The sequence below is a fragment of the Mesocricetus auratus genome, unplaced genomic scaffold (assembly GCF_017639785.1).
Source record: "Mesocricetus auratus isolate SY011 unplaced genomic scaffold, BCM_Maur_2.0 Super-Scaffold_100023, whole genome shotgun sequence".
NCBI classification, from domain to species: Eukaryota; Metazoa; Chordata; class Mammalia; order Rodentia; family Cricetidae; genus Mesocricetus; species Mesocricetus auratus.
The window spans coordinates 24,135,910-24,160,211 of record NW_024429204.1 but is presented as its reverse complement, the minus strand read 5'-3'; the positions used below and the strand labels follow the sequence as shown (position 1 = coordinate 24,160,211).

General features: G+C 50.5%; 1 protein-coding gene across 19 annotated transcripts in view; it reads right to left on the bottom strand.

Moving 5' to 3' along the window:
- The window catches only part of LOC106021825, a 207,112-nt gene that overhangs the window by 133,238 nt on the left and 49,572 nt on the right, over positions 1-24,302 (bottom strand). For 15 of the 19 annotated variants that reach the window (XR_005870514.1, XR_005870517.1, XR_005870515.1 and 12 more), the window contains exon 2: positions 6,464-6,786. Coding sequence is in view for 1 of the 19 variants with exons in the window: in XM_040730355.1 (XP_040586289.1) it covers positions 6,677-6,786 (110 nt within the window). In the remaining 18 variants the exon portion in view is untranslated. Of the gene's footprint in view, positions 1-2,917; positions 5,952-6,246; positions 6,787-6,872; positions 7,778-22,231 lie in introns of those variants that run through there. The other 4 variants (XR_005870524.1, XR_005870525.1, XR_005870516.1 and 1 more) reach the window with 4 other exon arrangements.

Sequence of the window (24,302 nt, the reverse complement as noted above, 5' to 3'; positions counted from 1 at the left end):
AGGCGGGTAAAGGGCTGTGTGACGTGTAACGAGTTTGCCAAGCCACCTTCTCTGCCGCAGGGAACTCCTCCCTGACATTCTGGGCTGCTGTCACTCACCGTGGGTCTCCCACACTTTCTCATGTGTGACTCCACTGTCCTCTCGGCATCTACCGCACCTGGCCAGCCACCCCAAGTCGGGTCCTCCCCGGAAGTCCTAAGAACTGCCTTCGCTGACTTGAACTCAGAACCTGGCAAAGTGGCGCTGGGTTAGGGTTTTGCTCTGCATCAGGCAGGAAGAAGGGAGTTACACCTGGCTGTTTCCACTTCATGCGTCTAATTTCACCATAGCGGGCTTCAGGAGAGAGTAGGGGAAGGCCCAGGGAGGCCAACTGGTCTATCGGAGGCCACACAGCCGAAGAGCTGCTTGCTGTAGTCCGTTGGTCCCAGGCTTTCTGATATCCTGACTGCTCTTTGAAGCACTTCTCCATCTGTAGAACTCTTTTTACTATTACACGTCTTTACGTGTGTCCTAAACATACCACAAAGAGTTTCTGGTGACCAGGGATGGAAAGAAAGCTGGGAGCTTGTGGCTGGCTGTTTATTCTTTTAAGTCATCGGGCTTTGCTACATAGTCCAGACCCTTGTCTTGCTTCAGTGAGCCAAGCACTGGGGAGAAGAGGTCCACGCTCCCCCATTCTGACCCAGGTTTCCAGTGGCCACAGCCTAGTCCTGGTCCACTGCAGGCGAGATCATTGGCTCAGTGACTATAAGCCTTGCCTACTCCCAGACTCGCTCACAGATACAAGGGCTTGGGGAAAGGGTGGGAGGTCATTAGAGATGGCCTCCTGGAATCTGCCTCCTTTTGTTAGCCCTGAATACTGACAGGAAGAGGGAATCGTATGATGCTCACACCAACAGGCTGTGGCTAGAAAAAGGTCATCAGCCTCCTGGATCTTCCTTGGGGAGAAAACTAAAGAGCAGACACTAGCAGGCCAGCCCAGGTGCAACTCAGAGGCTGTATGGTTTGCAGAGGCCAGTGGAAGGCGATCAGCCAGCTTGAAACGGCAAAGCTGCAAAACCTGGCCAGTTTTGCTCCAAAGCTGATCTTTGAAATGAGCATTGAGACTTGAGTGTAAATCCAGGGGCTCGGGTGTACTGAAAAATGGACATTCAAGCTGGGCCGTGGTGGCGCACGCCTTTAATCCCAGCACTCAAGGCAGAGAGGCAGGTGGATCTCTGTGACTTCAAGGCCAGCCTGATCTACAGAGCGAGTTCCAGGATAGCCAGGGCTACACAGAGAATCTCTGACTGGGGGGAGGGTGTGTGTGTGTGTGTGTGTGTGTGTGTGTGTGTGTGTGTGTGTGAGTGTGAACATGCTAGCATAACTTCCCTGAAACATCACATGTACTATTCATCTATATCACAGCTTAACACACAGTAGTAGACATGAACTAACCATGTGACGGCCTTCTTTTATATTTCCTGGGAAAGCTGATGAAAACGCTGCCCATCTGCTGTCGCCACAGCCTCATACAGATATTACAACTCATAACAAGCTGCCCTCCAGTGTTTATGATCCAGGAGAAGTTCTCTTCAAAGACAAAGAGGCTTCCTTATTTAAACCAACAACAAATGACAGCTTATGGGCCACTGGCCAGTTCTTGTAAATAAAGTTTTATTGGCACACAGCTACACCCACTCATTTACATACTGCCACTGGCGGCCTTCCAGAAGCAGAAGCGGTGTGGATGAGTGGTAGGGAACTGCAGGGTTCCCAAAGCTGAAAATATTTACTTTCTAGCCTTGGGTAGGAAAAGTTTGCCAAACCTTAATTTACACACAAATATAACCCACTCGGCATGCTGCGCTAACGAGATTGAACACTAAATTTCTGAGTCACAACACATCCTCGGCGCTTTCTTATTTCTCTGTGTCTGTGTGTTTTGATCTTCCAATTCTGCTTCAACATTTTACTTAAAAATAGCTAATATTCCCTAAGTACGTGTTCTATGTTTAAAAAAAAAAACCCTGACTCAAGCATTCAGATGCGGGCTGTTATTTCATTCTCACTGCAAGGCTGCGGGGGAGATAACAGCCTCCAGTTGTTGGGGAGTAATGAATGAGAGAGATGAAGTCACCAGTTGACTGTGCACTGGGGGTGTTTACTACGGTGTGCTTCAACCTGGAGTAACAGAGGGGCTGGCTGGAACACCCTGGGTGTGCAGTATGCACAGGAGAGTGGACAGCGCCGGCAACCAATGCCCCAAGCGATTACAAGATGCTCTCAGGGGCTGGAAAGGATGGCCCAGTGGTTAAGAGCACTGGCTGCTCTTCCAGACGACCCGCCGGGTTCAATTCCCAGCACCCCCATGACAGCTCACGACTACTGTCTGTCGCTCTAGTTCCAGGGCATGTGGTCTGCAGGCAGTGCAAGAACATACATAGACATAAAATAAAGATGACTTAATAAGATGCTCTCAGTAGGATGGGTTTTCTGTCCTCTCTCCCCCGCCCCCCAGCTCTCTCTCTCTCTTATGCTGTTGCAGATCAAGGCAACCAGCTATGTCATAAGGACTTTTCCAGATTCAGAGAGAAGCACACGGTCCCACAAGACACTTAACGGGACCTGTAACTACCCATGTCACAGACTCTGAGATCCTGCTCCCGTGATGTAAAAAGCTCCCCATGGCTACAGTACCACACCGGTAAGCAAGAACCAATCAATGCTACATACAAATCAAGGCCCCTTTAAGGCTATGAGGCCTACCTATGCTCTGGAGGTGGAGCTCATCCTTCGTTAAGTTAGATTCCTACACACTTAGCAGTGATATGTGAAACATCAAAGGCCTCGAACCCCGGTTGTGGTTCTTTTATGTTATAGTACATATATATGTATATATATATATATATATATATATATATATAATTTTCTCTAAAAAAGCTTTGCCTGTCTGCAACCAAAATCATCTCCAGTCCATATCAACCCCTCTGAGAAACACTTGCCAAGCAGCAGTGGGTGTGAGGAGGCTGACAAGTCCAAGTGTAAGCATAGCTTCTGGGACCTCCAAGGAGAACCAGAATGACCTGGGCAACTCTCTAGAACTCTCTGTATGTTGCATCTTCAAACATAAAGCATGGGGCCACACCCACCCCACCAGATTGGGTGATCCAGAGGGCTCAGTCTGGTTCATAGACAACCCCACACAGAGCACCAGGAGCCCTAGAGAAGAAAGAGGCTCTGACTCTTTTCACTTCAAATCTGTGCAGACCCCTTACTCCCAAGCATCCTGTATGGGGACAGGTCCAGGGTGCTATGGGCTAGCCACAGTAATAGAGGCCAGAGGATCTAGGGGGACAGCCCTCCAAGGACGAGCACATGTGCTCCCATCAGCCCACAAGCCCGTTCAGGAAAATCGGTCTCCATAACAGCACTCAACAGGACACGTGGCCCGTCAGGCAGCAGAGGAATGATTGAGGAGGGGAATCAGAAACAGAAATGCAGCCTACTCTTGGAGCCCTGAGAGGGAAAGGCAGAGCCGCCCTGGGCCTTAGAGTCACCAGTACCAACATCACCACAACCGGTGCCAGCAAACAGTGCCAGGACAACCAGCACCAGACCAGTAGTAATGCCAGCATCTTGAGCACCAGCAACAACAGGGCCAAACATCTACCTGGTGAGCCTGGTGGCTCTGGGCCTAGTGCTGCAGGCTGCAGGTTCTAGAAGCTACATTCAAGTGTGTCTGCCTGCCTTGCTTTTGTCATGCCCCAGTCAATGACCGGTTCATTCCCAAGCACCTCAGCTTACAAGAAAAAAATAAAAATAAAAAAATCACATAGTTCCCTACTGATGGGGACACAGACCGAAAGGAAAAAGGTGACTTTCCCCAGGATCCAGTCACTAGAGGGGACAAGAAGGAAGCGGAAGTCAATTCCCTCAGCTCCAGACAGTGCAGTCCTTGGCTGTGGAGTCAGACAGCACTGTGCTCCCTGGGGACACCTACTTGGCTTCTCTGAACTCATCCCTCCAACAGTAACCCAGATGTCTAGCAGCATCGATCCCGTGGCTCCGTTCTGGTGCATATGCGGATGGATCAGTGTTTGCCGCCCAGAGGCTGACCTCACAAATAGTGATATTTGCTCCATCCGTGTCTACAGGACGTGGCCTCGGGCCACCGACTTGTTTCTCACAATGCGGTTCCGGTTTCTTTGGAGAGCGAGCCCACCCTCACCCTCTTGTGAGAATTGGGAGATAAAGAGCACCACCACAAAAGGGTTTATTCTAGGGAGTCACCAATAAACAAGGAGAAAGAGAGCTGTGAGCAACCAGATAAGTGAGGCGCAGCTGTCACAGGTGGAATGGGGGGGAGGGTATGAAGACATGAAGAGCCTCAACAGCCTCTCCCTGACATGACTCCACTCACCACCCCAGCTCGGGCAGATCCGTAAGCCGGGCTCCAAACACCCCACCTAACAGGGCCCACTTACCAAAGGCACAGATTCCCCCTAGACCACGGTTGACTAACCGAGTGTGGTTCTCCCAGCCTGATTCAGTTCCAGCCGCCGTCCCAGCCCTGGTACCCGAGTCCTGCAGGAGGTCCCTAAAGTCTGTTTTTCTCAGGTGGAGAAAAGAAGACTCTAGGTTTTTAGGGTTCAAGAGCAACTACAGGAGTAAGCCCCACCACGTCACCTCCAGACCTAGGAGAAAGCCTTCCTCCTTCCGCTGACCCTGCTGGTCCTGTACAAAACACCAAGCAGCCAAGCTTCTAGCTTCCCACTTGGCCTTTTCCTAAATACATACCTACGTAAGTCACAAGCCTCAAGGTTCTCGGCTATAGCGTGGAGACACACTAGCCACCTGAGGGTGTAAATCACACAATCGTTCCAAAGGACCGTGCTCCTATTCTCAGCGGGGCTGCAAGAAAGCCACCATGGTCACCATCTCCTCAGAGGAACCCTGCCCCAGCAGTTTCCTATGTGTCTAGCCTTTAAGCAAGACAGCAAGGGCCTCAGGCTCCTGGAGCATAAAGTCAGGGCACATCTGTGAATAACTACATCACCAAAACCAGAGGACTCTGTTTGCCTAAGCGTTTATCGTTGTCACTGGAGACCTAGAAGCCCATCCCAAGCAGACCCTATCTCCTGTGCCACTTTGGGAGCCAGATGGTGACCTGAGCACTGGGCTGCTTCCTACTGAGCTACCACGCACTCTCCTTTGGGTAGCCTGGGTTCTACCAACCTTGCAACCGCGGAGGGGCCAAGCCTCCTGCCAGCAAACTGCACGACCATGAGGGCCTCGGTTGTGGAGTCCACTACTGCCTCCCTCCAGCCGGCAGAAGGCTCCTTTTCTTTGTAGATGGCAGGCCTGAAGCTCAGCCTTCCCATGCGCTTCAAGAAATATGACCCTTGAGAGCCTGTCCAGGCCAACCCATGGTGTCTGGTGCAAACTGTAGCACTGCTGACCATGCTCCACTCAGGAAGTTTTCAGGGCCGAGCAGCACTCACGCTCCCTAGAACCTGCCCTGCACAGGAGCTGCCCTGACTCTGGGCCAAGCTCTGCAGGCACGGCCTGCTTTGTGAGGCTCAATTCCAGCCCAATGATAGAAGAGCATACCAACTTTAGGCATGCCAAAGAGGGGCCCCCGACTGTCACTTGCCCTGAGTCACATGGGGCGGTAGAGATTTAAAGCCAGAACAGCCACGTGCTGACACAAGCGTCCCACGGTACCAACCATCTGGTCTCACGTTGTTCCCAGCTCTAGGCACAGAGCCAAGAAATGATTCTATTGTGTTTGTCTCTTCCCTGTGGAGGAGCCCGTCTCAATGCCCTATCCATCACGTCTCAATGCCTTATCCATCACATCTTCATTTGTCCTTTTTTACAGTACGAGGGACCACATGCCAGGTACCCACCGGGTCTCAGAGACCCAGACACCCTCCTCCTCGGGCCTTGGCCTTTAGGGCGTTTATGGCCTAGAGGACAAAAACAGAAATAAGAACCTACGATCAATAAATACCTGTCAACATGGGGAAGTAGGGTGGCTCCAGGGAAGATGATGATGATTATTATTATTATTACTACTATTATTATTATTGGGCTGTTTTTTGTTTATCTGTTTTCATTGTGGATCTGCCCTGGTGATCCTGGAACTCGTGCTATAGACCAGGCTGGCTTTAAACTCACAGAGATCCGCCTGCTGGAATTAATGGCATGCGCCAGCACTTCCCTGGTTGTTTATTATTATTATTATTATTATTATTATTATTATTATTATTATTATTTATTTATTTATTTAAAAAGGCTTACTTTCTGTCTTTCTCCCATAGGTTCCCGCATCACACCAGATACATAAATGGACACAGAAGACAGCAGATCTTTTCCTAATAGCTATACAACAAAGACCTCTTCAACTACCAGCCAGGACAGCCTGGCCTAAAACACAGGAAGAACACTTCATCAAAAGGAGAAGGGTCTGGGGACTTACATTTTAGAGGGAGCTCCAGGTTGCCCGAGAGATCAGAGCAAATATTCTCATTGAGTCAAGGGTAGGGATGCAGTCTTCTCGGCTATGGTCCTTGTCCCCAGTGGGCATCCAGATTCCAAGAACCCAGTAGGTGATTTGTAGCATCCCAAGGCGAGCCAGGTATGTTATTCCAGAGTCAGCATCCGGCAGCATTACTCCCCAGGAAACTGCATCTTACTGTAAATCCACAGGGCTCAGAAAATCCCTACGAGAGGCTCCATGTCGTCTGCAAACACAGCCTGTTGGAGGGCATCTTCTTACCGTGGTCCACATTGAGGTCAGGCCTGAGACAAGGGAGAAGAAAACAGCGTTGGCGCAATCACAGATGACAATAGGAAATCGCCACTCCTTCCTTATACTTGACACTGACCTGCTCGCAGAGACAGGTGCTGAAAAATACTGCCTGTGGCACTGGTACCCAAATACAGGTGTGTGGAAGACCTGGGTGTGGGAGAAGAGCCTTCAGGGAGTGCCACTCAGCCGTTTTTAGCTGCAGGAGGATACACAGAGCTGCCCCGAGGCGAGTAGGACCTGACTGTGCCCAGTGTTCATGGGGAGAGAGTTATTGGCTTGCCTGGGCTCACAAAAGGTCAGACCTGGCACCTAGCCCAGACTCCCCTGCAGGTCTGAAAGGTCCCAGTAGGGAGCTACTACCAGGCTTAGAGACTTAGGGTCAGCTGGTGGGAAGTCAGTCTTTGTTTGGTTTCTTTTTAAAGACAACCACAGAAGGCTGGCCTGGTTCCAGGTCCTGCCTGGCTCAATGAGCTTCTCCTCCAGGACAGGGCCCAGGGCGTGTGACTTTCCTTATTCATTCAGTGATTCCCAGGTCCTTCTAGACTGGTCTAGCTACTGTGTCTTGGACTCCTCGATCCAATGTATTCATGTCATCCCAGACATCACAGAGTTTGGGGCCTGGACTCCCCCAGTCACCTGAGAGCACTCAGGGCCCTTCAAGGATCATCCTGCTAGGAGCCCTGGCCCTAACACATCCTATACAATGTCCCAATCATCTGCGATTCTCTCACAGAGTTTCCAGAGTGATACCCAGAGGCACAGACAGTCGAGGGTGATTCACCCTAGTAGAAGAGCAACCAGAAGCTAAGCAGTCTGTCTCCCAAGCTGAGTCCTGCTCTGGTGTCCTGCATTACCTTGTGAGGAATACCTACCCAAGATGGCTATACCTAAAAATTCACACACAGGCAATCTCACCTCAGCTTCACACACATACACAAAAAGCTGTGAGCTATAGATTGTTATTATTTGGCTGCCGAGATTAAAGTGGCACACCTTTAATCCCAGCATTCGGGAGGTAGAGGCAGGTGGATCTCTGTGAGTTTGAGGCCAGCCTGGTCTACAGAGCGAGGTCCAGGACAGCCTCCAAAACAATACAGAGAAACCCTGTCTCAAAAAAACAAACAAACAAACAAACAAAAAGAAACTTGAGATCCATTGCAGCACCTGGGAGGAGCCTGTAATCCATTCAGCCTATCAGAGGGGAAGACATGGGGGGGGCAGGGTTGCCATTGGGTCAGGTGTGTGATTTACACCATAGCCTCAGTTAACAGTCCGGGGAGGAGAGGGGGAGCACATTATTAAATATTTACTGAGGACCACAGGCAAATCTAAAACCAGGTTTATCTTGTTGTAGTCAAGTCCATTAAAGTTCTGTCACCTGAGGGAGAGTTATCTCATGGCCGGTTGAACATTACTATAGCCAGCTGGTAGTTTCTGACCAAGGGCAGCGGCAGTGTGGATGCTCAGGAGAAAAGGTACCACATCATACTCTCACCTGCCAGAAAACTATGGGGGGTGGGGGGTGGGGGGTTGGCTTGCTACTCCAGGGCTTCAGGAGTCCTCAAACCCAAGCCCTCCTCTCACAGAGAGGAGCCTCGTTGTGCCTCCTGCTTACAGGCCAGGGAGCTAAAATCAAGAAGACAGACCCCGGGGAACGGCTGCCTAACTGAGCAGACGGCATTCTGCAGAAGACAACTCTTTCAAAGTGACACATGTGGACACTGTCACGTGCAGTCTACTTATATGGAGTAGAGGCATGGCCTTTGGGTCCAGGCTCTTCGGTCTAGTCTTTGGCATAAGTGCATAGGACCAGCAAAAGGGGCAAGCCCGAGATCTCCCCAGCGTTGCTAGGAAACCCCAGAAATGCATGTCAGCTACAGGATGCACTTTAAGATCACAGGCAGGGGCTGGAGAGATGGCTCAGGCTTAGGAGCCCTGGCTGCTCTTCCAAAGGACCCGGGTTCAATTCCCAGCACCCACATGCCAGCTCCCCAGTTGCAGGCAATGCAACACCCTCACACAGACAAATGTGCACTTAAAATAAAAATAAATAAATAAGATACATTAGAGATATAAGCTCACACAGAATCTAAGGAGCGATGAGCAGGGACTGAGTTCCAGCAATGCGTATAGCCCACATCACAAAGATAACTGGGGGGAGGGGGGAGTGGAGGGTGAAGGAAGACAGCAGGAAAGCATATGTATAAGGACACAAAGAAAGCTAAACTTCTCTGTGCTCTTACAAGCCAGGACCAGGGGTACAAGCCTAGTGATGTGACTTCAACCCCTGGGTCCCATGTGAAACATAAAAGGGAAGACCCAAGTCTACAAAGTCATCCTCTAACACATGCGCAAAAAATAAATTAATTAATTCAATTAAACCGAAGTTGTGAGCCTCCTAGCCTTTAATGGCTGAGCCATCGCCTCACCCACCCCCATCTGCTGCTTGGTTTGTTTGCTTGAGTGTTTGGTTGGTTGGTTGGTTGGTTGTAGGCAGGTTTTCTGTGTAAGCCCTGGCTGTCCCCCAACTCAGAGACCAGCCTGCCTCTGCGTGTGCCACCACCGCCCAGCCGAGTGTGCACCAACATCACCAGGCTATGCACAACCAAATGAACAGCAAAAGGGAAAGAAGTCAAAATAAAGCTTTGCTGAGTGGCTGGGGTGACACTCCGTTTGACCCCGGCGCTGGCTGATCCAGAACCGTCCAACTGCTTGCACTACGTGCACTTTGGTGCCGGTGCCACCTCTGTAAAAAGTGGGGTTCCCCTTCCCTCTGGCAGTTTCTGGGGCTCCCTGCCTCATCACATCATCTTCTCACAGGCTGCTGCGGTCAGCCGGCCACGCCTGGAAGGCATCCAGGAGAAGGCTCATCAGGAGGCGTGCTCTGATGCGCGGTGACACAGAAATTGCCCCACTAGAAAATGCAGCCTCGGGTCCTTTCTCTTGGCTAAGTCCCTGTCCTCTCTGTCTCCCAGGCTGTCAGGCCCAGATGTGTCACTTCCTTCTTGACCCTCCCTCCTGGATATTTGTTCCCGCTGACCCCTGCAAGCAGAGGCTGGTAAGAAACACAGGTCGCCTCGGTCCCCTACCCAAGCCAGGAGAGGAAAGCCCTTTGTGTGTGAACTCCCTTCAACATGGATGAACTGAGGAGCGCTTTGCAAGCCGCAGGGTCAGCCCCCGGAGAAGAGGGACAGGGTCCCTGGCATCCATCCATTTTGTATCCCACTGTGTATGGCTTAGTATCATCCCTTCACTTCCTGTAGGACATCTTGACGCCACATGTAAGTAAGAACACGCATCTGAGTTTCTCACTCCTCCTCTCCATCTTCTAGAAACGTCCACTATGCTGTTAATAATATCAGCAGATGTCAATCCTAACGCCTGGGCAATGCAGCCGAAGGACTGTGCAGTCCGTAGACTGCAGGGGCCTGGAAAACGGTCCTGGGAGGTCAGGCTTGCCCAGCCTCACTGTCCCACCCCCCCTCACTTGGAAAGCTAAGATTTCTTAAACACAATAAAGAAGATGACTCCTTCCCTCCCTCAGTGGAGCATAGAAGCAGCAGTCACCAAGACATGTCTGTGTAGCCCTAGTCTTGCACCCCAGGGAGACGCGTCAGGATCTGTTCCCACACCACCCTGCAGACAAGACTCCATGTTTGCTTTGCTTCCTTTCTTCCCCAAGGTGCTGAATGGACAGGAATCGGCTGCTTCAAGACCCCCAAGCTTTCGAGCACTATTCCTCCTCATACTCATGCATTCAGGGAGTGCAACCTACTTGTTCTGGATTCTGGTAGACATGTACTGCAAGCAGCTGAGACATCCAGTCTCATGAAATGAATAACTAGTGGATTCTTGAACCTTCCATTGATAGCCATTGTTGAACTAGTTGGACCATGGCCTGTAAGTCATTCTGATGAGATTTATTATATACATAATATATATTTTTATTATGTATATTTATATCACACACACACACACACACTCTCACACACCTTTTCTGTAAGTCCTGTTCCTCTAGAAAACCCTAGTACAAAATCCTTCTTTTAAACTGTTTTTCTCCTCAGGTTCATGACATAACAAAACTGACTCATACAAAGGGTTTGGTTTCCTTATTTGCAGGACTGCTCAGAACAGAGCAGGCGAGCCCAGCAGCCCCTGCGGCTCCTGGGGTGGGGGTGGGGGGGCATTCTAAGCCCTAGCCTGGAAGAACAGCAGCCAGTTAAGGACTTCCTACCAGCACTGGAGAAGCTGGTAAAGGAGTTGAGATAAACCTCAGTGCTCTGTTCTCCCCAGGCCGCTAAGAACACTAAGAATAAGACGCTCTCCTCAGGACCTAGGAAACCTCAGGACACCCCTCTCCTTCAGAAGGGCTCAGAAGGCAGGCAGCCTCTGGGCCACTGGAAGTTGAGAGAGAAAGTTGTCAGCTCCCTACAGGCTGGAAGACCACAGGAATGTCAAGAAAGGGAAGGGCCCGCCGGTGTGTAGTGAGGAGGATAAGGACTTTCCCTTACACCGCAGGACACAGCCGGCTATCTCATCTGCTTCTATCCAGGCCACAGTGATCATGACTCCCCCAAGCTCGTGTCCATGGATCATCATGGAGACGGGAGGCCTTGTGCACCAACAGCCCCAATGCCGTGAAAGTTCCTATCGCCTCTGCCAAGGCGGCAACCAGCCCCATACCTGCACTACAGCCGATGCAAGCAGAATGAGTCACAGGAGTGATGATAAGACGGACTGGAATGAAGAAGACTCCCAACCCTTAGACATTCCATTCCAGCTACCACGCACGGTACAGCACATCTCCCGCAATTACCTCCTTCTGGACCTGTTCGTCCCTATTGACTTCTCATTCAGCAAAGCCCTTTTCACTCCTAGTCTTCTTGTAATCCCTTGTGACTGACCCTAAGACTAATCCATCACCTTCCCTTCCCGGTGCCCCCACAGCATGACGTCATCGGTTTTAAACCCCAAGCCTGCTGTCATCTCTGCTCCACTGATTCAGTGTGGACTTCCATCTGTAGATGTGGGATGCTCTGAAACACATGCTAAGACCTTTCTCAGCCCTAAAGCGGTGAGCGGTTAGGACCACGACAAAGCCTCGGATCCATTTGGTCTGATGCTGCCCAGCAGCTGCTCAGTGTTCGGGGAACATCGTGAGACCAGACATGCTGGCACATGCTTGTAATCCCTGTATCCTCAGATGCTCCAGTGATGAGGCAGGGGGACCACACACTCAAGTTCAGTCTGACTTACAGAATTAGTTCAAAGGCTAGCAAGTAAGCAATATTCTGTCTTGATTTTCTTTCTTTCTTTCTTAATCTTAAAGGAGCTCAGGTTGAGGATTGTAGCTCCATTGTAAGAGTGCTTGCTGAGGGGCTAGAGAGATGGCTCAGCGGTTAGGAGCACTGGCTGCTCTTCCGGAGGACCAGGGTTCAATTCCCAGCACCCACGTGCTAGCTCGTGGTCTCTAAACTCCAGTTCCATGGAATCGGATACCCCCACACTGGCATACTTGCAGGTGATGTCCCAGTGCATCAAAAATAAAAATGCATCTAAAAAAAGAGTGTTTATTGAACATGTATAAAGATCTTGAGGCTAACCTCATAAAAAATAGGTCAAAGTAGCGTATATTTGGCATCCTGGCATTTCAGAGACAGAGGCAGGAGACCAGAAGTCAAGGGCCCTTCTCAGACCCATAATGAGCTTTACATGAGCCTGTGTGTGTGTGTGTGTGTGTGTGTGTGTGTGTGTGTGTGTGTGTGTGTTAGCTAACTTCCTGACAGTTTACCACAGAATCCCTAGGAAACAAATACACCCCTAAGATGAGTCAATGAACAATCTGTACCTGAACTTGTCAGTACAATGTCTCAGAACATGCTATGTATAAAAAAGACAGTTGCCATCTTGATGCGCTGTAAATATGACAGATAATATGTGTGCCTATTAGCAAATGAACTACAAAAAATAAATAACATCTGACAGCAGAGCTCAGTAAGTCAAGGTGCCTGCTGCCAAGCATTACAACCTGAGTTCAAGCCCTGGGATGAGAACTGAACCCTGCAAGGTGTCCTCTGGTCTCCATGCATGTGTGCCCACACGCAGATATCCATGCATATGAATAAAGAAGTATACTTTAAAAAATGAATAACTGGCCGGGCGTTGGTGGCGCACGCCTTTAATCCCAGCACTCGGGAGGCAGAGGCAGGCGGATCTCTGTGAGTTCCAGGCCAGCCTGGTCTACAAAGTGAGTTCCAGGACAGCCTCCAAAGCTACAGAGAAACCCTGTCTCGAAAAACCAAAAAAAAAAAAAAAAAAAAAAAAAAAAAAGAATAACTGGAGGCTGGAGAGATGGTTTAGTCATTATGAGAACATACTGCTCTCGTAGGCCTTGCCCGTGTCTGGTTCCCAGCACCCACATGGTGGCTCAGCCATCCATAGCTCTGTTTCCAGGGGAGTCCGATGCCTTCTTGAAACGTCCAAAGGCACCAGATATGCATATGGTGTGTGTACATATCCATCCAGGCAAAGCAATCACAATCACGCACGTAAAATAAACAAATGGACTATAGCTGTTTTTTTAGGCAAGAGATTTAACTCAAGGGCGGAGTGCTTACTTTGAGTGCACAGGGCCCGAGATCCAGTCCCCCACAATAAGGGAAAAATCTCAGCTGTCCAGAGGGAGAACTAGACATTGGTGCATGCCTGCCGTGTGCTTGACCAGAGCAGTGCAGGGTTATTCATAGTGATGAGACTGCAGACTGCCCCCCTGGGAAAGAGGTCAGTGGAGACGGGAACAGATTCCATGGGTGCATGTCTCCCACAGAGCCAGCCCCTGCCAAGCACATGCTGCTGTCCTCACTGTTGCTGCCTGTGCACACCAGCGAGGTTGTTTAGTGCTTCTAAACGGGGCCTCCTTCCTCGGGATTAGCGACTACCCTTATAGTCATCTTCATTCATCTACAGCTTGACTTACCATGGTCTAAGCCCTTCATGGCCCAAACAAAACATAAGCAACTTACCAAGTCAACATTTATGATGATTATAATTACTCTATTGTAAGTTACTGTAGCTAATTTCTTGTTATAGCTAACTTATGACTGGAGGGGGGAGAAGGGGACGGGGGGGGGGAGAAGGGGACGGGGGGGCGGAGGGGGGACGGTGACCAAAGGTCTTAGGACCAGCTGTGGCTTTAGACGCCCATGGAAGGGCTTGCAGCAGCAGCACTGCCTGCAGACAAGTGGGAGAAGGGATGAACTTTGCACAGGGATGCTGGGAGGAGCAAGAGAAATAACCCATGCAGTGCGCTCAGCAGGGCGCTTCCGCACAGAGAACATCAGCTCTTATTATCGTTAGCCGCAAGTGGTTCCTTCATCAGCAAAATGAGTACCAGTCGTGATGGTTTCTCAGCAGCCAGGATGCACATTCAGGAAAGATGTTTTCAAGAGTCTCCTGGTCGCTCACCTTCCAAGTCAGTTAAGGAGAACAAAATGTCACTCCCTGGGGGGACTTCAAGGGACTACTAGCACAAGGTCTGCTTAAACAGGTAATTAGGCTTAAGGTAAACTGAGCCTGTCCCCCGGGGGACTGCTGCACGTGTGGGTAGGGGACTGCACTAGGGTTGAGGCTGCCCAGGATTTCTCAGAAGCTACGAGAATGCACCAGAAGCTAGAAGCAGGAACCAGGTCCTGGGATGCCACAAGCACCAAAGGCTGAATGCCTGCTGCCTTGTGTCCTCGGCTGACCCAGACCAGACAGGACAGCTGTGCAGGCCAACAGGGGAGGGCAGGAGCCAATAGGAACACACCCTCTTCTTGGGCAGTAGCACTCAGGGGCAGGCCGCTCCCCCATCCCTTGTCTCTTTCCTGCTTCTGTATTCCCAGACAGGAACACAGCAGGGGGCAGGAAGGAGTGAGGACAGAGACTGGACCCTACTGAGCCCACAAATGAGGCAACTTCACCAAATGCCTCCTGGCGACTATGCCATCTCCTCTGGTGGCAGAACTGTCCCCACTACAACCTCAACAAAGATATAGACATCAGGCTCAGATTCTTATGCAAGATTCTATAGACATCAGACTAGGATTCTTATGCAAGACTCTCTAACTCCTTCCCATCCTGGCCAGAAGACAGGGATAATACTTTCCACACCTCTGTAGTGTCTGCAGTTGCTTGTAATGGGCATATACTTTGAATATAACCAGAAAAGAAGCGGCAGACACTGTGAGTGATTTTCTTTTTCCATAAGTACCCGGAGCTAAAATGTCCAGATACCCTTCTTTGGGTGTGTAAAAACAATTCCTGACTGTCAGTCGAAAAGCACCAAAAAGGGACAGCAAGATGACTCAGCATCTAAAAGTGCTAGCCACCAAGCTTAATGACCTGAGTTCCATTTCTGGAACCCACATGGTAGAAGGAGAAAACTGACTCTCACAATATGTCCTCTGACTTCCACATAGACTCTATGATATGTACACACACACACACACACACACACACACAATTTGCAAGATATAAGGTTTCAATATGTGGACACCCATTATGTTTCTTCTCACAGATGCCTTATGCACACTGGGAAGAAGTGGTCACATACTCCTAACAAGCTCTATTTGAAATAGGCACGGGGTCCTAGGTACCAGGAGTCCAGCAGTTCAGACAGCAGCAAGACTTGTCGGGCTTGCGTATACTGCAGACATAAAGCCCTAGGTACCATTCTTGGCACAGAGTAAACCAGATGTGATTTCGCAACGCAAGGGAGGTGAAGGCAGGCAGATCAGAAGGCCAACATAACCCTTGACTACACTCTGGGTGAGCGCAGGTTCCAGGAGGCCCAGTCTCAAAAAGCGAGACGAAACAAAAACAGACTTGCAAACAGACACCCACCCAGTATATATACCCCAAACTGATGAGGCAACAAGGATGGGGTTAAGAAGGGTGAGTGTGTATTTTTTTTCCATTTAGGACACATCCACAGAACCCAAATAATGTCTCAGAGGCCAGATTTCCCACCTTGAAAAGCAATGCTATTGTTGCAAGACAGGGGACTGTGTTCAATACTCTACTAGCGTTCTTAGGTGCTTGCATGAACATGGCACACACACACACACACACACACACACACGCACACACACACGCACACGCGCATGCACACACACACACACACGTATGCATATATGTTCTAGTTTGCTTTCCATTGCTATGATAAAACAATGACCAAAAGCAACCTGGAGAAGAGAAAATATATCTCATTTTACAACTCCTAATCACAGTGCACCACTGAGAGAAGTCAGGGCGGAAACTCAAGACCAAGATACCTGAAGCAGGAACTGAGGCAGAGGCCGTGGAAAAATGCTGGTTATTCCTCGTGGCTTGCTTAGCTTGCCTCCCCCCCCACCTTTGGTTTTTCATGACAGGGTTTCTCTGTGTAGCTTTGGAGCCTGTCCTGGAACTAGCTCACCTCGAACTCACTGAGATCTGCCCGCCTCTGCCTCCCGAGTGCTGGGATTAAAGGCGTGCGCCACCCCCGCCCAGCTTATCTTGCTTTCTTACGCCTTCTAGCACCATCTGCCCAGGGATGGCACTGTCCTTAGTGAACTGGACCCTCCCACATGACTCATTAATCAGGAAAATGCCCGCACAGACTTGCCTCCTATAGGCTACTCTGTGGAGTTAATTCCCCAATCAAGGTTCCTTCTTCCCAGATACCACTAGCTTGTATCAAGTTGACAAAAAAAAAAAACCAAACCAGCACATCTGAGATTCACGACTGTGTGCTGTGACCCTACAGACATCACAGCATTTTGGCCATTGCCACGAGTGACCCAAACCACTCTGCACCTTATCTACACACAATCCCTCAGTGAGCAGTGGGAGATGGTTCCACTGGTAGAAGAGGAAGCTTGTCTAGACATGTCCTTACGTCCAGCAGAGGGTACTACGGAACAAATCAACCTGCCCCACCTGGAGTTTTGGAGTCATTGGCGAGTATGTGGGTAAAGTCCTGTGTGTGAGGACCAAGGGTACGCCATTTTCTCTTTCCACGGAGAGTCCCATTCGGTGAGGGGTACTGTTGGGAGTTTCTTACCAAATCACTCCACAGTGGGTACCTCACACCACAAGAAACATATTCCCGCAGCTCTGGAAGTGAGCCCCCACTCCCCCCCAGGAAGAGCGGGCTTTCCCTTCTGGAGGCTCCACGGGGCAATCTCCCTACACAGAGCCCCCAGGCCTTGTCAGCCTTTGGCTCATGGCGCCATCTCTCCCATCTCTACCTTCCCTTATCGCCTGGCCTTTTCCCCGTATCCATCCCTAAGACTGCCTCTCCCTTTGCCTAGATCCAGCACCAATTCCTGGCACTGGAATCCAATTCTGGGGCAGCCTAGAAAGGCAAAGGAACCCCTGGGGATGTGACCACCTGCAGAGGAGCCCCTGAGTCTGGAGCCCAGCAGAAGCCTCTGTTAGCAGCCCATCAAGAACTTCAGCACAGTTAACAGCCTGTTGGGGCTTTTCTTCCTTGCCAGACCAACCGGCAATCTTCTAGGAATCTCGCTGGGAGCTCCGTTTACAGGGACAGGACATGTCCAAAGTTTCTTGTGCAACTCTGGTGGCTCCTGGTTTTGCCTTATCACTTTGATTGCACCCAAGGCATCTGTGCAGCCATTTTACATATCTCTCTTATCAAAAGACAGAGAAGCAGGGGGAAGCTGTTTTCTCCCTCTTGGAGGAGCCTGCACCACCCTTGGCTACGGCTTGCTATTCCCCGCTTTCCCTTGGGGATGTCTTACTTTCTTCTCGGCACCCCTTTTTCTCTCTGTCTCCCTTGTTCTTGTTTTGGGTTTGTTTGTTTGTTCGTTCGTTCGTTTGTTTGTTTGTTGAGACAAGTTCCTCTGTGTAGCCCTGGCTATCCTGGAACTCACTCTGTACACCAGGTTGGCCTTACAATCAGAGATCCACCTGCCTCTGCCTCCCAGTGCTGGGATTAAAGGTGTCCCCCACCACACACGGCTGAACCTCTTTTTCTCTTAACCCTCATTCCTAAACCTATACTAAAATATCTCCGATACCATAAATGATTCTGGTTCACTAAACTGGCCCTAAAATTCTTTTCAGTGCTGAAGCCATAAGCCTGAGTTTGGCCTGAGTCAAGATACCTAAAAATGCTAGGAAACCTCCTAGGCTAGTAGATGTGGCAGTGCGGATCTGTGTTCCTCCCTTACCCCCTACTGTTTCTTACAGCTGACAATATGAGCTCACCTAAAGTAATTCTTTCACCAAGATTCCGCCCCCACATCCAAATAATGGCACGTTCCGGGGCTCGCTCAGAAAGCAATGTGGGACCGGTCCTGCCAAACCAGAACCATCTTCCGTTGTGTTCTCACATAAAGAGAGGTTTGTGGCCAACAGTGTCCTTGTCTCGTAAGGGAATAGTAATGGCTGGATGTGGAGGTGCGTATTTTAGCCCCAGCACTCAAGAGGCTGAGTGAGGCTGGGGGATAGCTGCTTGTTGGAAGTTACCCAGTGTTGGGCAGTGGTGGCACACACCTTTAACTCCAGTGCACCGGAGGTAGAGGCAGGTGGGTCTCTGAGATCAACATCACCCTGGTCTACAGAGTGAGTTCCAGGACATTCAGGGCTACACAGAGAAACCCTGTCTCAATAAAACAAGCAAACAACAGCACAGGCAGTTAGCCTGAAATAAGAGTAAAATCGGGGAGGCGAGAAGAAAGAGTGGGGGAGGGAGAGACAGGAGCTGCCTGTTCCTGGGTGTCATGATGGAAGCTTCACCCTAGCCCCTGGCAGTCCACACACCCAAAAGAGTCTGGAATGCTATGGTGGAAGTTCCACCCAAGCCCCCCTCCCTTATCGCCCTCCAAACCCTGCTGCATCTCAAAAGGCCCGCCAAATGATGACCCCTCCCCCAGAGATGCTCAAGACCACTCCCACAAGGTATTCAAATTGCCCCCTCCCCAGAAACTAGAGGTGGCTTTCCAGTCTGTCTTCTCAGTCATTTCTCTGGGTTGCTGGAAGGCCACCCCGGAGTGTTGCATCCATTAAACATGGACTTTTGCTATTTCGGTTTGATTTAAGCTGATTTGGATTGCTTAGTCAGCAGTGAGGCTTATTGGGGTGCAGAGGCTTTTCATCTGGAGACACTTTTCACTGGGTACTCTGGATCAGTTCCTTACTTTAAAAAACTAATAGACAGGCTGGAGAGATGGCTCAGCGGTTAACAGTACTGGCTGCTCTTCCAGAGGACCCAGGTTCAAACCCCAGCACCCACTGGGCAACTCACAATTGTCTGTAACTCCAGTTACTGGAAATCCAACACCCTCACAAAGACATACACGCAGGCAAAACACCAAAGCACATGAAATAAAAATAAATCCTTAAAATACAAAATGAAACAAAAACTTGAAGATGGCAAACATTCCCCCAAGTAGAGGACAAGAAGCTGTAAGCAAAGGTGACATCCAGGTCCCTAAGCTCTCCAGGGGGCAGGGACAGAGAGGAGGAAAGAGCTTGCTGGAAACAGTTGAAGATATCTGACTTCTCTTATCACTTGGCTTTTGATATCAGGCAAATACTGCAAAGGTAACGAGAATTAATTAAGACCTGATGGCATTAGCATCATTATTATTTAATAACAAAGAATAAGCATGGCAGCTTCATGATTGGCTAATGACTGCTTAAACATTCCACTGCAATATGCAAAGCGTAAACCTGTAATCCACAACCTGCAATTCACTGGAACCTAATTCCAACCTTAGGCCCTCTCTGGTCACAGCAGAGTCCTTACCCACCTGGCAGGTGGAGGCTCCTCCACAGCAAAATCTACATTAGCCACACAATAGAGTAGAAAGGTCTGCTCTAAAGTAAAAAGGGTGGTGTTAAAAAGTTACCTGCGTTCAGAAGAAGAGGGTGTGGGACCACTAAAAATGCATCACTCACTGGAATGTAGGAAACTGATGTCCCTACACAAAGATCCAGTAAAATTCTCCCAGGGCAGCTGCGTGACTTCACGCTAGGATCTCGAAATACTCACAGTGCTTAGTTCTAAGTTTTCTTCTTTTCTGGGAGTGAAGAATGCCAGAACTCAGAGTTTACCATGCTGGCTTTTCTAGGAACTTTTAGCGCGACTTTGGACCATGGACTAACTTCTCTCCTAGTAACCAGCGTCCAGGCTGCTTGTACACAAATGAGTTAATGTTTGCAAAAGGCTTGGAATAGGCTGGTGGTGGTAGCGCACACCTTTGATCCCAGCACAGAGGCAGGTGGATATCTGTGAGTTCAAGACCAGCATGGTCTATAAGAGCTAGATCCAGGACAGCCTCCAAAGCCTTAGAAAAAAAAAATCACAAAAGTAACAACAACAAAAAAGGCTTGAAATAGCAGCCTAGCTGCAGAAATGCTGTCCTATGCTACATAGAATAATTTTTTATGCTATAATAAGAAAACATTGTAAAGGTCAGGAAAAAAAAAAAACAAAGGCAGCCAAAGATCTGGGATCATAGACACCAACATAAGGCGACTTTAATGATGTCCTGTGATGGCCCTCCCATCCCCCAGCCGAGTCTAACTATGTTACAGGGCAGTAAGGGCCAGGTGACCCAGGCCTCTGGGACCCTCACAACAAAAGAGATGCGGGATAAGAGGTGACATCTCCAATGATTTCGGCTTCGGGTCTTGGAGCTTTTAGTGCATTTCTCCTGGCCTCACCAGGTCCCCACATGCCCTGCCTCCCACCCCCACGACACATGCATAAAAAATGAGAGGGCACCGCCTCCAGGGTTGTTCTCTGGGAGCCCGGCTCACGTCAAAGAGATGAGCGAGCGGACCTGGAAGGAAAGGCTGGCAGGAAATGCTAGCTCAGCAGAAGCAGCCCCTCCCAGAAGAGCATCCCCAGCACCGAGGAGGAGGCAGGCAGCCGGGCTTCTCGCTCATTGTTATTCCAGCCAGGTGTCTGCAGGCAGGCAACCCCAGGATACTACGGAGGAATGTGAGCCTTGCACAAGATCGGAAGCAATGCCCCCACCAATGGCCCAGCACCCCTTCCTGGGGTAGGAGAAAATGAGGGGTGGGGGGTGGCTCCAAGCAGAGATTCTGATGGGTCAGGCTTGCACATAAAAGATCTTGCCAGGCTACTCCGTCTGGGGCCCTTCCTCCTACTAAGCAAGCATGAGTGCCCCTCCCCTTCTGCCTCCCAGACAACCTGACCTTGGCTAAGGCCAAATACAAGCCTGGGCAGCATCTGGCCATTCCTAGCATTCTGGTGAGCAAGCCTGAGGAGGGCATATGAGGCTGCTGAGTATCGAGGTGCGCGCCAGGCCCTGGTACAGGTGACAGGCGAGCTTGGCTTCCCAGAGGCATTTAACGTCACCCTAGGTAAAGAATCCAATCCTTACACTCACTCGGTGTTCCTGAAAATGCTGTCAAGGCTTCGTAATGGTAAGTGAGGCCAACCCACTGGCCAGTTTGGGTGAGCCAGAGGCAGGCAAGGTGCTCTCTCTTCGTATCCACACCTCGGAAACGCAGCAGCAGAGCACGCCCCAGAAGGGTGACAGTACAAGCTGAACCTCACAGTGCTCGCTAGCCCTCTCCCCTGGGCACAGCAAATCAGTGCTCATCTATTGGATTCGCCCAGCCCACTGCTGTCTCTGCAACATGAGGTCTTCTCCTTCCATTGCCCTGCTGGCATCTAAGCTCGCAGGCTCCCACGGGGGTGGGGGTGGGGGTGTGCATGGGGTCACAGAGTAGAGACAGGAAGCTGCAGGACCTGCAGTCATGCACATACCAGGACAAAAAGGCCCCTCGCTTGATAGCACAAAATCAATTCAGAAAACGCAAAGGTCTTAGTCAGGGCTGGGGCCACCTAGATCAATATCACCCACCCCATACTGCCCCATCACATGCTTTACGTCCAAGGCAAGAAAGGGTGGGGCTGGGGTGGCAGCCTCATTCTCCACACAGGAAGCTGAGGGAGATGAAGCAACAGCTGGGACACACTTGCAGGAAGGAGAAGGCAAGCTTGGACCACGAGCCAAAGGTGCTCCTCCACGGGCGCTAAAACACACCTGTGAAACGTTTCCCAGGCTGGGCGGTGGTGGCGAACACCTTTAATCCCAGCACTCTAGAGGCAGAGGCAGGCGGATCTCTGTGAGTTCGAGGCCAGCCTGGTCCACAGAGTGAGTTCCAGGACAGCCTCCAAAGCCACAAAGAAACCCTGCCTCGGAACCCTCCCCCCAAAAAAGAAAAAACTTCCTGGATGCTCAAAGACACATCAGACACGCACAGGACAAGGATTCAAACGGCAAGGTGGGGTGGGAAGCCACTGACACTTAGCAACATTAGATGAGGTCATCCAAACCAGACGCCCAGGTGAGGGCCGGGCGGGATATCACAGCAGAGGTAATATGCACACATGGCCTTTTAGTTTACCTGTCGACGACACCTGGTTACTCAGCCATCCTGCCAGGCAATCAAACGGGCCTCAGGGGTCTCACTGAGCATGCTCAAATTCAGGACCACCCAGTATGGCCACACCCAAGGAACTTTTTTGCCTGTTGCTTCTGTTCCCATGTCCAGTGGGCTAATGCCAAGATGGCCACCAACTGCAGAGATATTAGCACACAGCTTGGGAAATGGAAAGTCCAAGATACGTTTCTATTCCTGTTTCCCTGTCATTTCCCTAACTTCTAGATGCTGCTCAATATCCCCCTCATCTTCTAAGCCAGCCAACTTTCTCCGTCGCACTACTCAGACCTGCTTCTGCCCATGTCTACTTTTTTAATACAGTCTCTGTAGCCCTGTCTGGCCTCGAACTCAGTGCGTAGCCAAGGACGAGCTTGAATCCCTGCTTCTCCCGTCTCCACGGCCTAAGTGCTGCGATTCCAGGAATGTACCACCAGGCCTGGCCTGTGTGGTGTTGGTGATTGAACACAGGATCATCTGGATGCCAGGCAGCTGCTCCACCAACAGTGGAGCGCTAGTCGAACGTGCATGAGACTCTAGGATCGGTCCCCAGGACTGAGAACCAGAGAACGTCCTTAGGAACATAAGACTACCCAATAACAAGGGAGGGAGGGAAGGAGGGAGGCAAGCAGAGACAAGGAGGAAGAGAGGAAGGGTGAGATTCATTCAGCATGGGTGTTGTCATTTTGTTTAAGTTAGAAATTACAAGGGGCGAAAGATGAAACACGGGCGTGAGCACGGAACCGGTGAGAAACAGCACAAGCCATGGAAAGCATGTGAGCATAGCTTATTCCCACGGCGTGAGCGAGAGGGAGGGGGAGAGAAGAACGTGGAGAGAGAGGAGAGAGAAGAGATGTAAGAAGAGTTGGATAAGAGAGCGTAAGCGGGCAGGGGTCTATCTTTTAGAGGGGTCCTTTGCACCTGCGTGCAGACTGGTTCTCATGGAACCCTGGGCTGGCCAGAGAGCTGCCGGGTAACGGGCGCGGGCCAGAGTAAGGCCTGAACCTTTCAATGGGTCTGTTCTGTAGTGAAGCAGGGAAAGCAGTCGACACCCAGGAGATACTGGCAAGGGTTCCAAAGAAGCACCCTGTCACTGAGTCCTGGTCACAAACCTGAGGACAGAGCTCACCAGTCCCATCTGAAGGAGACCACGGCTCTCCAAGGGATGGATGGGGTGCATGCCCAAACTCCTAGAGCAGGGGCTTGACAGTGAGCCTGGTTCCAGCTGGCTGGCTTTCTTCCCTGCACCAAGCCTCCTTGTGCCTCCTACATAGACTCAAACATTCTAACCCTCCCCAGTCACCTGCCAGCCCCCTACCCCACTGCAACCTGCAGTGGTCCTTTGCTGCCAGACCCCTCTAGACCATCAGGACAGGACCTGTCCTGTGCAAGAGGAGTTCTGGGTACTTTCATGGCTCAGCGTTTGGTAACAGAAGCGCCTTCCCATGGTGGGCCTAGAGAAGCCACCCGGTGCGCAGGGGACAAACACGACCAGATGGACGCTGAAGCCAGCTGTCACTAGGCTATCACCTGGAAGCCTGACCCAACCTTCCCCCAGATCTCTCCATACCCTCATTAACCCAGAATGGCCAAAGATTACAGACCACAGAAAAAAGCCCCTGTCTCCTGGGCAGCCTTTACTCCATTCACCTGAGGCACCCAGGGCAAAGTCCTGAGGCCAGGTGCAGGCCGGTTAGAGAGCTGGAGATTAAATGTGGGTCCAAACACCTGTGCAAGCGTGGGCCCAGCTACCTCCAAGCTGCATGGCTTCAGGCAGGTCACTTCCCATGCTGAGGGTCACCTCCCAAACAGACTCCATGCGTGCTTGCGTGCGAGCAGCTGGGCTTACCCAGGAAGCAGGTCTGCTTCTTTCTAGAAGCCTCTAGCAGGGGCTGAACAGTGGTACAAACACTGGCACACTCACCAGATAAAGCACAAGTGTTGTGATGAGGAAGTTTGAACCCCCCCTCCCTTCCCCAGAAGCTACAGTAGAGCTTGGCAGGAGTTCCCTGGAAGTTTTTTATTTTTTTATTTTTTT